The sequence below is a fragment of the Saccoglossus kowalevskii genome, chromosome 13 (assembly GCF_978046115.1).
Source record: "Saccoglossus kowalevskii chromosome 13, keSacKowa6.1, whole genome shotgun sequence".
Lineage (NCBI taxonomy): Eukaryota > Metazoa > Hemichordata > Enteropneusta > Harrimaniidae > Saccoglossus > Saccoglossus kowalevskii.
The window spans coordinates 1855515-1870035 of record NC_140653.1 but is presented as its reverse complement, the minus strand read 5'-3'; the positions used below and the strand labels follow the sequence as shown (position 1 = coordinate 1870035).

General features: G+C 35.3%; 1 protein-coding gene across 4 annotated transcripts in view; it reads right to left on the bottom strand.

The window, feature by feature from the left end:
• The window catches only part of LOC102802336 (importin-11-like), a 133410-nt gene that overhangs the window by 53250 nt on the left and 65639 nt on the right, over positions 1–14521 (bottom strand). For all 4 annotated transcript variants that reach the window (XR_014931363.1, XM_085506852.1, XM_085506850.1 and 1 more), the window contains 2 exons: positions 14266–14306; positions 13866–13931 (listed from right to left, as the gene is read on the bottom strand). Coding sequence is in view for 3 of the 4 variants with exons in the window: in XM_085506852.1 (XP_085362978.1) it covers positions 13866–13931; positions 14266–14306 (107 nt within the window). In the remaining variant the exon portion in view is untranslated. The remainder of the gene's footprint in view (positions 1–13865; positions 13932–14265; positions 14307–14521) is intronic.

Below are 14521 nucleotides of genomic sequence, written 5' to 3'. Positions count from 1 at the left end.
CAGAATCATTCTCATGTTGTCAAATACAATTTGTTATTAACACAGTAAGGTTTATTATTTAAAATGTATTCATTGTACATAGAACAACATCTGTTAATTTAAACAATTGTAAAAGCTACGTTTTCAGAGCAAGTACATGTAATAATTAAGAAAGCCAGTAGTGATAAAAAGGTTGGTCTGCTCATTCCCTTCAATGGTGAAGAAACAAATAATTGTTTGAAGTCTTTTTAGTGCAGTGATATTATTGCATTTCAATTATTATTAATGGGTATAAAATACTGTAAACCATTTAATTTTGACTTCTAGATATATTCAGGATTTTATGAAATTTGTGTACAACATTTCAATAAAGTCCCTGACACTCCATGTTGTAGGAACCCAGAAAAAATTCAGTTCACAGCACCACTGTAAAAAAAAAAAAGTTTAAAATGAATATAGTCAAAGATATACACATGTGGGTTCATAAGACGTATGTACCAATCTGAGTTGGTTCTAGAGATTAGTATCACAAGATTTTACTCTCCGTGATTCAATATCAGTCCTATGTAAAACGCTGTGTTGATCAGGCGAACTAATTGACAATGGCCCTACAGGTATCGCTATGAAATCACAGTAGTTTTGTATTCTTCTTGCATTTCGACCATGGAAAAATACTTGTTTTTGAAAGTGGCCGAATTATTAGAAGAAAAACAGTTGTCAGTTAACAAGGTCTTTCATAGTAGCATTTCTATGGGATTGACGTACTAGCATGAATAGGTTCAATTATCAGTGTTCACTGATGAAGTCATTCGACTGGCCCTCTAGAGGCGAAATGACGCCAGGAAAAGCGGACGTTTGTCATCTGCTTCACAGCCCGTTTTATACCCGATATTTAGGGCATTTCGCAGCACATACAAAATGTTTTTATCGACAGAATTCATTCATAGATCTCAAATTTCATGTACAGAGTGTCAAAAGCTACACCTCTGCTCCCCTTTAAATATGTTATTGACGGTTCAGTGACCTCGTGGTGAACGCAACGCGGTAGTAGATTTACCAATGTTCTGGCAAGATCTTTATGCTTTGATTTTGATGGGGAAAACGGCATGATTTTTTTTTAATCAAAAAATTAGTTTTTTTCAAAATATAAACTGAGCATTCAAAGAATAATTTAACATTGTTCGCAGAAATAACAGCTCATTGTCGAAACGAAGCTTACCCATTCGGGCTATTCACAATAGGTGTCAATGACTACGGTAAAATATAAAGTAGACTCTTTTAGGCGCCAGGAGTGAATGAAATATCTAAAATATTTTAAAAAAAACTAAAAAAAAATGCCGAAAAAACGCCAGGCGATTTCATGGTCCGTTGCAGACTACTCGACCGACCGTCCATACACGTGTTGTCACTGCACATCGGCCATGTTGAATCGCACGAGATCGGCAAAATCTTCATTACAACTAACAGTTTAATGCTCACAACATAAAAATACGAATATAATCATAGGCAACCTACTATTATATAATGAATAAGTTGATCGACACAGGGACATCCCCCCCCCCAAGTTGTGGATATTTCGGAAATCGCGACACAAGCAAAAGACCGGATAACGATTTACTTGAAAGCTATGTCCCCATGAATTAATCGTTCGTGTACAATAATTTGACAGGTATACAATTTACAAACTAGTTTTGTAGATTGGAGACAATTGTTTGTTTTTTTGATAAATATTTGTTATTACCCATAAACAAAAAAATTACAGTACTTTAATAAATACAGTAAATACAGTAATAAACAAAACAAACGAATAATGAAGACAGATTACCATGTAACTCCAATTGTATTGAAAAAAATTGTGGATTGAAAATTGAAAGATGCACAAACCAACATTAGGTAAAATTACCCCACTTCACCTGAAACAATTCGATAGTGCTATTTTTACTACATATACAATATTCCATTTCTTTTGTTTCCATTACTTTTTTTTCTACCAGACGAAATGAAGGTGAAGTGCCATTAAATTTACAGGAATAAATAATTTGTTTAGTTATAATAATGATATGGTTCAATAAACTTGAGAACTGATCATCGCCCAGCAAAATTTGAATATCTGTGAAAGTGTCTGGGGTATTTAAAAATTCACCCCATCTATTACATATTGATGTCCAAAGGACAGTAACATAGTTGCATGTAACGAATAAATGTGTTAGAGTTTCATCGCTATTATGACAAAAAGAACAAAGGCTAGAGGTGACGAGAGGAGGTCTCATACGGTGAAGCATAGTATTCGTAAATAAAACATTATGATTTAGTTTCCACTGGAATTCTTGGAGTTTTGTTTCAATGGTAACTCTAAATGGTAACTTGAAAATAATTTCCCACTTAATTTTATTTAATTGAAACAACTGCTGAAAATAAGTTTTACATTTTGGTGGAATAAAATAAAGAGATGAAAGAGCATTCCGTATTACTTTACATGTTACCATATTCAATGGACAAAATATGTTGTTAATGTACAAACCAATAGGCAATTCTGGTCTAACAAAAAAGAGAGTACAGCCTCTCCATTCTGGTGGTATAGCGGAAATTATGCCGTGCCAAAGGAGATATTGTCTAGGAGTAAACCCAATTTCTTGTAGTTGTGTCCAATTTTTTTATTTTTCCATTTGAAATACAAAGGTCCGAGATATAGACAATGCCCTTAATGAAGACAATTGTTTGCTTTTTTGGCTTTTTACAAGAATATAAAGCTGGCAATCATCATAATATTCACGTCCGTACGTACGTCACGGAATGTACACCAATCGTACCCCAAAATACATTCAATTTTGTAGAAACTGGAGAACTTACCTTTGCAAACACGTCTCTTATGCTGCCTTCTTGAAGTTCTTGAAATCAAATAAGGTTACAAGTTCTTCTAGTAACTAGTGAATGAGACCACTGAGCCGAACAGAATACATGTATAAACAGTACTATAATAAATTGCACGCAATGGAGAATTCACGTGCCGTAATAACAGCAGCATTATTCACAGATCTAATCTACTGTAAAATATTTTATTTCAGCTGGATTATCATTCACTGAAAAGACTTTTTCTGGCTGTTTTTTGTATTGAATTTATTTTCATTGATTTTTGACAAGTTTGACTGTAATATATAGGAAAAAGGGAATATTCGCTGGATTTTATTTTAACTGAAACATTCCTTCAGCGAAAATAGCAAAAAAATGTTGCAAGCAAAAATAAAGTATTTTACAGTAATTAATTTATTCTGAGCATGCGCAGACATTCTGTCAATGTTGCCGGGAGAGGTAATTTTTGATAAAAATCGTGAAAAAGACCCACTTGGGATTTTCAGATCTGGAAAAAAAATTACGTGCATACTCGGAAGACACTTGTTCATCAACCTGCCAAGTTTCACTGATACCTGCTGTAGAATTTCTGAGAAAATGTTGGAGACGGAAAACGAACAAAACCTGAATTATAAAGTCCCCTTTTCAGGCTGCGCCTGAACAGGGACTAATCATAGAGCTAGAAAAGTAGGTACTCTCAGCTCAACAAAGGCATTCCCTTCATTTTAATAAATATTTATAAATCTCAATGGCAGTTGAATCAAACCAGCCAATCAACGAGATCATTGCACATTCTAATGACATTCAATAACTGAGTTGTTGGGCTGAGAGTACCATGTAAACTTGCTTGCTGTCTGTTGTGATTCCGATGAAAAATTCTTGAAAAATATAAATTGCAAATTCACACTGGCACGTGTTCATACTAAATTGTTTCATGTCCCTTTCCTTCAAACTTGTGGAGCGACCATTGTTATTGTTATTGAATTGTAAAACTACGATGATGCCATTAGCATTCATGTTAAACAATTTCTTATCCCGTTGCAAGAATTACCGTACTGAGCGTAGCGCTGTTAAGAGTGCCAGAATTGAAATAGGTCACATTCACCCCCATATATGTCTTCGATGGCAGGCGGTAAATATATTAATTGATTGTCTTACGGAACAAACTATTTGCTTGCCAACCAAATTACCCATACCACTTGGACATGCTACACATGCTAAAAGGATTATACATTCCAAATTCTACACTAGAGTTTTGATTGGAGAATATCCCATTTTTACGAAAATTTCTGTTTGCCACACAGTGCAACCCATCTCTTCAGACTATGAATATTTACGTCAAGCCCTGTACACGCCCATACTTAATTAGTGCATGACATGAGGAACAAACGAAACCTATAAATTAATTTTACATTTTGACCATGACCGATAACAATAACAATTCTTTTGATATCCGATGCATTATGTGTAGTGAATTTATGTTTGGTTTACTAAATGAGTTTGGAAATCTATATATTTCACTGTGTTCTTCATATACCTAATTAGAGTGTTTATTTGTCACACGTTTTATATATGTATTAAATTGAACATTTTTTTATATACGTGATAGTTGCTTTTGAAATTATTTGATTTTATTGACACTTCCAGCAAAATTCTGAATTCTCTACATTTCTATGCAGTATTTAACATTATTTATTTAAATGTACATTTTACAAGTTCTGTATTTTTTTAAAAAAAATTCTTTGATTGACATGTATTAACAATTTACAGAGTTGAACCCCCCCCCCCATATATTTAACTGGAGTGAGGTCACTCCATGTTGGGAAAAGTACCATGTCAGCAGTCTGAGAAACACTTAAAAGTATACGAAAGTATTCCCTTTGGCTATATGAGTAATCACATAGGTGTTTGCTGCCCAAATTGTATTTAACTCAGTCACTGCGGGCACACTCTTTTTTGCATGATTACGCAAGAGAGCATAGTGATCTCAAGGAAACATGATACATCCCACAATGCAACTTCACGAGTTAGAACAGTGAGACAGTTAGTTACTAAGTAGTTGGATTTGAGTCAGGTTAGAGAGAGTGAGGAGTGCAGGGTAACTAGTCAACGAGAGAGTTGGGTCAAAGACCGAGTTAACGACAGATCGGTTCAGTACGACTCGCCACTTTGCGTTAATGTACATTTAGGCCTCAGAACATGCAACTCTGGGTGTGTGTTATATTATAACTTGATGAAAATGACATGCGGTGACTTGTGTAAATATTGTTGAGCAGTTCAAATATCACCTATGCCACTCCCAGAAAGTACTCTCAAAGCCAAGCAACACACCCCAAATTCAACCCAGGCAGCGTCACTTATTTTCTCCCGGACAACCAACTAACTCAACCAACCACCCAAAAACCATAAAGAACAAGCTATAATAGGTGCAAACCCAATGACAGGGGCATCAAAAAGCTCTCATCATTTGCGTACGAACTATTTTTGTATTCAAAAACGCAATCTATGTCAATTGTAACAAATTTTAAACAATGTTTTCATTCTTGATCTATTAATTTTACAGTCCTTTTTTTATCAAAATTGCCCACTAGTTGAGCTGTCATTCTGCGCCAACAAAAAGCACTGTAATGTTGTTTTATATGACTCAATCTAGGTCCACCGTTACGTAGTTGAAACAATGTTTCACTTCATTGCATGAACTCATTCCAACTCCACCACACTTGCATGTCTTTGCACTATCTAGTATTTTACAAAAACAGACGTGCTCATAGCTTCACACACACAACTGTAATTCGCACGGATTCATACTCATAGCCACGTGATAAGTGCAACCCAACAAAATGAGCAAAATTAAAATTCTCAAGATGGTAAATGTAATTGCTTTGTCAGTTATTGATGTTGGTTTGCTTGTGAAGCTACAAACAAAATTGTAGCTCCCTGGTTTGCTACAATAAACATTGTTTTGAAACATTCGCGATGTATCCAGACTTCAAGTCGCCGAAGCTACTAACCATTTATGTTCACTTCGATAGCGAGAGTATTATTTACCTTAAAAAATGATTTCTTTATTTATGGAATGGACTCTAAACTTTCAAATGCCGAAGTCGAAACAACATCGAATGTCACATAAGTTGATTAATTTTGCAGCGCAAACTCACTAGTATCTACAAAAATAAACAACCCAAGTTTAATTTGTGCGTAAAAGTTTTAATGACAATGCAATGTTTATTCTCTACCACTAGGCAATGTCTTTTGTTCGAATGACTGTGAACAATTTGAATAATAAAAAGTGTATAGATCCACGGTTACTAGTAACCGTGATAGATCATACTTTTTTCGGTACTGGTTATTCGGAAAACGACATCTAAAGTATATACGGGAATTATTCTTTATGATGACTAAAATCATACTATTTTCAACATTAGTGTTTGTTAGTTGGGCAAATCAGTGTTCAAAAGTTGTTGTTCTGAAATTTACGAACTGTCTAAAAATCACCCGGGACTGGAAATGGCTGCGCCGACTTGTTTTGTGTCAGCTTTGTCAAAGACGGGCCGGAACAGGAAGTCAGTAGAAGACAAAAGATTTTTTCGTTAGTGTGGGGGAAAACAGAAGTGTTAATCCAAAAAATCATTGTCTATTCTTGTTTGTGATTGGTCCTGGCAATGTTTGGGGATTGTGATGTAGCTGTCTTTGAGAATATGTTTTGCCTGTTTTTGAGAAAATAAAACATCTGTTGGTCAAATTATCAAAATTTTTACTTGTATCATACTATTTAAAAAAACGTTAGAGTGTTTTAGTTTCACCTATATCTTTAAAAACAAGACATGAAATGTCACAGTCCCCGTTATTTGATTATAAAGTTGTACAAGGAACATCTGCAAACAGGTGAATATTTGTACTCTTTGTGGTTACAACTCATCATAAAGTGATTCCCGATGATCTAGTTTTGTACTGACAACTAAAAACTTCCACTGACCCATGTTCAGAATCTCAGAGTACACAAGTGCAACAAAACTATTTGTCATACATGTATACTTGCTCAAGAAACTGCATTCATAAATCTGAGTGAACCTTGATGTACCGGTACATGACTTCTTTGTTAATCAGGTCTTAGTATATTACCAAGACCTGGGTTTGTTTCAACATCACCACTGGGCATCAGAATCATTCTCATGTTGTCAAATACAATTTGTTATTAACACAGTAAGGTTTATTATTTAAAATGTATTCATTGTACATAGAACAACATCTGTTAATTTAAACAATTGTAAAAGCTATGTTTTCAGAGCAAGTACATGTAATAATTAAGAAAGCCAGTTGCGATAAAGGTTGGTCTGCTCATTCCCTTCAATGGTGAAGAAACAAATAATTGTTTGAAGTCTTTTTAGTGCAGTGATATTATTGCATTTCAATCATTATTAATGGGTATAAAATACTGTAAACCATTTAATTTTCACTTCTAGATATATTCAGGATTTTGTGAAATTTGTGTACAACATTTCAATAAAGTCCCTGACACTCCATGTTGTAGGAACCCAGAAAAAATTGCCTTGCGAAATTGAAGCAGTTCACAGCACCACTGCAAAAAAAAAAAAAAAAAATAGGTTAAAATAAGTATAGTCAAAGACATACACATGTGGGTTCATAAGACATATGTACCAATCTGAGTTGGTTCTAGAGATTAGTATCACAAGATTTTACTCTCCGTGATTCAATATCAGTCCTATGTATAACGCTGTGTTGATTAGGCGAACTAATTGACAATGGCCCTACAGGTATCGCTATGAAATCACAGTAGTTTTGTATTCTTCTAGCACTTTGACTATGGAAAAACATTTGTTTTTGAAAGTGGACGAATTATTAGAAGAAAAACAGAAACTATTTTCTTAGTATGAATTCTAGTAACTGAAATGCAGGATTGAAAAAGAACAAGACAATACGCAGGATAGATAAACCTTCCGCGAGCACTCCTGAAATTTCAGATCATTGGTACCATGTTTTTGGATACATTCAATGACCTAATACATAAAATCACATTTGTTATTGCTCAATCACTTATTTATTTGATGCAACGAAACATGCATTCACAGCAGACGGAAATTCGTTTGAGATATTACTGGATTTTTGTATTTAGTTTTCCATTTCAACCACAATCATCACTTAGTAAGCTGTGATCGCGCATTGGGATACTGACTGTGCATAAATGCGCAGTGTAGTGTCATCAGAAGACTTATTGTTTGAGAATATTTTGCACCATTACGCCATTTCAAATATTATATTAATTCACAGACAACAAAATAAAGATTTTCAATAACATAAGTTTTCCCACAGTTTATGATTGTATGGCAATTACATGCCTTCACCAGTTGGAAGAAGTTGAAAACAGGTAACAGGAAGGGGCTACATGACTACATCTATTTTTTTTTAATTTTAATCAAGCATGATTTTTTTAATTTTTTTTTTTTTTTACAAATGTCTATTTCAGGGCAACAGAAACAAAAACAATAAATGTGTAGGTAGGCATTTTAACAATTGCACAATTAATATTGGATGAAAACGTCATTACCGATATAAATCATAATCATAATTAAAAATAAGATCACATTTAATTTAGTCAGTTTTCATAATGAAATACATAATAACATGTATTTATAAATTTGAATAAGGTTCAACAGCCTTTTCATTAGTGCCAATTTATACACCATAAAACCTCTGGTTTAGGTGTCACACTCAGAGAAGATTGAAAGGCCTTTGGTTCATAGGCATCGCGAAATGTTGGAATTGAATCCCCCCCCCCCCCCCCAAAAAAATTCACATACTGTAACATCCATTATTTTTTTTATAATCTTGTTGATAACGAAAAGTAAAGTATGTTCTAAAAGAAGTTTCGAATAAATACAAACACGAATACATTGCTTAGTGGTTAGTACCGGTAGCGAATGATCACGGTAGCACAATCTGGTCATTCTGTGTTTCGCAAGTGAATAACTTGCTTGTTTTCGAAGTATTGCAATTGTTGATAACTATTCAGTAATGATTATAATAACGCACAAAAATTTAATTCGTTAAATTTTTATAAATTGGAAGTAATATTCAACTTAGTTTCATCGTAAACGAATGATTTCGGTCGAATGTAAATGCGCGAAGCGATAGATATCCGCCTTGTTCTCATTTACACGTGGCTCATTTAAATATGTTAATGACGGTTCAGTGACCTCGTGGTGAACGCAACGCGGTAGTAGATTTACCGACGTTCTGGCAAGATCTTTATGCTTTGATTTTGACAGGGAAAACGGCATGATTTTTTTTTTAATCAAAAAATTAGTTGTTTTCAAAATATAAACTGAGCATTCAAAGAATAATTTAACATTGTTCGCAGAAATAACAGCTCATTGTCGAAACGAAGCTTACCCATTCCGGCTATTCACAATAGGTGTCAATGACTACGGTAAAATATAAAGTAGACTCTTTTAGGCGCCAGGAGTGAATGAAATATCTGAAATATTTAAAAAAAACTAAAAAAAAATGCCGAAAAAACGCCGGGCGATTTCATGGTCCGTTGCAGACTACTCGACCGAACATCCATACACGTGTTGTCACTGCACATCGGCCATGTTGAATCGCACGAGATCGGCAAAATCTTCATTACAACTAACAGTTTAATGCTCACAACATAAAAATACGAATATAATCATATGCAACCTACTATTATATAATGAATAAATTGATCGACACAGGGACACCCCCCCCCCCCCCCCCCCGAGTTGTGGATATTTCAGAAATCGCGTCACAAGCAAAAGACCGGATAACGATTTACTAACTTACTTGAAACTATGTCCAGATGAATTAATCGTCCGTGTACAATAATTTGACAGGGTATACAATTTACAAACTAGTTGCATAGATTGGAGACAATTGTTTGCTTTTTTGGCTTTTCACAAGAATATAAAGCTGGCAATCATCATAATATTCACGTCTGTACGTACATCACGGAATGTACACCAATCGCACCCCAAAATACATTCAATTTTGTAGAAACTGGAGAACTTACCTTTGCAAACACATCTCTTATGCCGCCTTCTTGAAGTTCTTGAAATCAAATAAGGTTACTAGTTCTTCTAGTAACAAGTCATTGTCAATGACACGTCCCCATTCCGTTCTTATTTGAGTGACATATACATTCAAAGCAGATCATGACCGAAATGCACCTGCATATGTACAACACATTGTGCTAAATCTGAACAAAATCCATCCATGCATGACTGAGATTCGGTTCTGGAATTGTGAAAATACGTGATTTTGATGCATTTTCGGCCTTAAAATGGCCATCATTCCGCTATTGTTAAGCAGATCATGAAACAAATGCACATATCTATTTGTGACATGATGTACCATGTGTGTGTGAAGTTTGAACTTGATCAATCCAGACATGTCTTGGATACGGATCCAGAACTGAATTCTTTAACAAAATGGCCGCCAGTCGGCCATTTCGAACTTGATCCGAAAAAAAAAGACGTGCATCAAGGTCCTATTATGTTTAATGTATGTACCAAATTTGAACAAAATCCATCCATGCATAACTGAGATACGGGTTCGGAATGGTGAAAATGTGCGATTTCAATGCATTTTCGGCCTTAAAGCGGCCCCCATTTGGCTATCGTTAATGAGATCATGAAACAAATGCACATACATATTTGTGACATGATGTACCTTGTGTGTGTGAAGTTTGAACTTGATCAATCCAGACATGTCTCGGATACGGATCCAGAACTGAATTCTTTAAAACAAAATGGCCGCCAGTCGGCTATTTCATACTTGATCCGAAAAAAAAAATGACGTGCATCAAGGTCCTATTATGTTTAATGTATGTACCAAATTTGAATGAAATCCGTCCATGCATAACTGAGATCTGGGTCTGGAATGGTGAAAATGTGCGATTTCAATGCATTTTCGGCCTTAAAGCGGTCCCCATTTGGCTATCGTTAATGAGATCATGAAACAAATGCACATACATATTTGTGACATGATGTACCTTGTGTGTGTGAAGTTTGAACTTGATCAATCCAGACATGTCTCGGATACGGATCCAGAACTGAATTCTTTAAAACAAAATGGCCGCCAGTCGGCTATTTCGAACTTGATCCGAAAAAAAAAATGACGTGCATCAAGGTCCTATTATGTTTAATGTATGTACCAAATTTGAATGAAATCCGTCCATGCATAACTGAGATCCGGGTCCGGAATGGTGAAAATGTGCGATTTCAATGCATTTTCGGCCTTAAAGTGGCCGCCATTTGGCTATCGTTAATGAGATCATGAAACAAATGCACATACATATTTGTGACATGATGTACCTTGTGTGTGTGAAGTTTGAACTCGATCAATCCAAGCATGTCTCAGATACGGATCCAGAACTGAATTCTTTAAAACAAAATGGCCGCCAGTCGGCCATTTCGAACCCGATCCAAAAAAAAAAATGACGTGCATCAAGGTCCTATTATGTTTAATGTATGTACCAAATTTGAACAAAATCCATCCATGCATAACTGAGATCCGGGTCCGGAATGGTGAAAATGTGCGATTTTGATGCATTTTCGGCCTTAAAATGGCCGCTATTCGGCTATCGTTAATCGGATCATGAAAAAAATGCATGTGCATATGTCCCATATAATGTGTGATGTATGAGTGAAGTTTGAACTTAATCGGTCCATGCATGTTCGAGATACAGGTGATCACGGACGCACGGACGGACGGACAGACGCACACAGGGCAAAACATAAGTCCCCGTTTTCGGACTGCGTCCGAACGGGGACTAACTAGTGAATGAGACCACTGAGCCGAACAGAATACATGTATAAACAGTACTATAATAAATTGAACGCAATGGAGAAATCACGTGCTGTAGCGTTACTCACAGTTCTAATCTACTGTAAAATATTTTATTTCAGCTGGAATTATCATTCGCTGAAAAGACTTTTTCTGGCTGTTTTTGTATTGAATTTATTTTCATTGATTTTTGACAAGTTTGACTGTAAAATATAGGAAAAAGGGAATATTCGCTGGATTTTATTTTAACTGAAACATTCCTTCAGCGAAAATAGCAAAAAAATGTTGCAAGCAAAAATAAAGTATTTTACAGTAATTAATTTATTCTGAGCATGCGCAGACGTTCTTTCAATGTTGCCGGGAGAGGTAATTTTTGATAAAAATCGTGAAAAAGACCCACTTGGGATTTTCAGATCTGGAAAAAAAATTACGTGCATACTCGGAAGACACTTGTTCATCAACCTGCCAAGTTTCACTGATACCTGCTGTAGAATTTCTGAGAAAATGTTGGAGACGGAAAAAAGACAAAACCTGAATTATAAGTCCCCTTTTCAGGCTGCGCCTGAACGGGGACTAAACAAGGCATGCATGGCACAGTCCCCGTTCGTTATCAAATTTAAGATATATAGTTTTGTTTATAGTAATATAGCTGGAATATAACCATGTCAGGAATATGATTTTTTAATATTAAAATGATTGACATTTGTATCTGATCGTCAAACAAGTACTTGTCCATATTGAGAGATATTGTTCTGGAACAGCATTCAAAATCAGCCATTTTGAATACATGTATATATATAACATGATGTATAACGAATATATAAAATTTGAATATAATCAGTCAAAGCATTTAAGAGATATGGCTCTAGAAGCTCAATCATTAAAATAAAATGGCCGTCAGTCAGCCATTTTGAATCCAATCTGAAAAATAAAATGACGTGCATCAGGAACCCGTAATGTCTAATGTATGTACCAAGTTTGAATGAAATCCATCCATAAATGCTTGATATTTGATGATTTTTTAGCACAAAAATGACCACCATTCGGCCATTTTGAATAAGATCGTCAAACCAATATATCTGTTTATCTATGACATGATGTATAATGAATATTTAAAATTCGAATATAATCAGTCAAAACAAGTCGGAGATATGGGTCTAGAAGCCCATTCGGCCGCCATTCGGCCATCTTGTATCAGATCGTAAAACAAAATGATATGCCTCAAGGTCCTATAATGTCTAATGTATATACCAAGTTTGAACAAAATCCATCTGTAAACAGCCAAGAAAGGCTTGATTTTGATGATTTTAAGCACAAAAATGGCCTCCATTCGGCCATCTTGAATCAGATCGTGAAACAAATTGATGTGCATATGTATAATATCATGTATGATGTATATGTGAAGTTTGATTGTGATTGGTCCAGGCATTTCAAAGATACAGGTCCGGACGCACATCCGGATGCACACACGGACACACGGAAATCAAAACATAAGTCCCTGTATTCGGACTGTGTCCGAACGGGGACTAAAAAAACGTTTTTCCAAAAATCACTCAAGACCACAAATGGTTGAATGCTTGCCTAAGAACGACGAATTGATTGGCCAAATACCCTTCGGCGAGAGAAAACGTTCTGTAATCTGCAAACACGCATTTTAGCCACTCCAAAAGATAATGTTTGTTTTCATGGTTTCGTGACCTTAGAATTAACCGTTGAAAGCCCATGTTACCGTGGTTAGTCTCTGTCCTGTTTGTTTCACAGATTATTCATTTTCGTATCAATATGTACGATTGAATGTTACGCTAACCATGTGCTACCCCTTTGGAAATTTGCCTAATTATAGCTGGCCGATTATTTTAATTTACTTGTTTCCAATAGATTCGTACTTATTTCCCAGAAATGTTATATTACAGTATTTTACGCGATAAACAGGCTTGAAAATCATTGCCGTCTATGGGTCTATGATTTTACATTTTTAAAAAGCGTGAACTGGGACACATGATAAATTTTACGATGGTGCAGAATACGGCGCAGAATGGTGGCGCAACTAGGTGGCGCACAATGCTTATTTTGGGAAATGCGCCGGCGCATTCCAGTGGTGCAGAGTATCGATTTCAAGCCTCACACATACCTCACAAGCAAGTCTAAGTATCATGTAGAAACTGCACATAAGTGTGACAAAATGACCAGACATTGTATATATACCCTACCTTTGTATCACATTCAGATACTTGGCGAAGCAGTTGAAATAACAGATCAAAACTTGGTTCAAGGTACTTCAAATGAGAAGAAAACTAAATCAGAATACAAGTGTATTACATTACCCTGGATCGGGTTCTGCCAATCATTGCTTTGTAACATGCATAGCAGGATAGAAACAACATCAGATAAAATAAAACAAGTCAATTAGATAGTCTTAATTTGGATGAATTAGCATTTGAGGATTTGTTTTGTTCTGTAACAAATCCATTATCACCAGTCTTATTAGCTTGTTGGAGAAATGCTGCTGCATGAGCAGACAGACAGAACATAAAAAATAAATCCTTTGTTTTGAGCTATTGTCTGATCAGACTAAGAAATAATGTATACGATATAAACAAATGTACTCACAGGCATAAACTGGTCTGTCTTGAACTCAAAATCATCCACAGGTAAAACAGCAAATTAAGAAAAAAATCAATTTTTGTTATTGAATAACAGAAAAAAATTCTACAATAGCAGTATAAAAGGGCCATTAGTTTATATATTTCAAGCACAGAACCCTGAAACTGATCTGAAAAGCGTTTGTTAGAACAGGACATATAACGGGTTTGTTAGAACAGGACATATAAAGGGTTTGTTAGAATAGGACATATAAAGGGTTTGT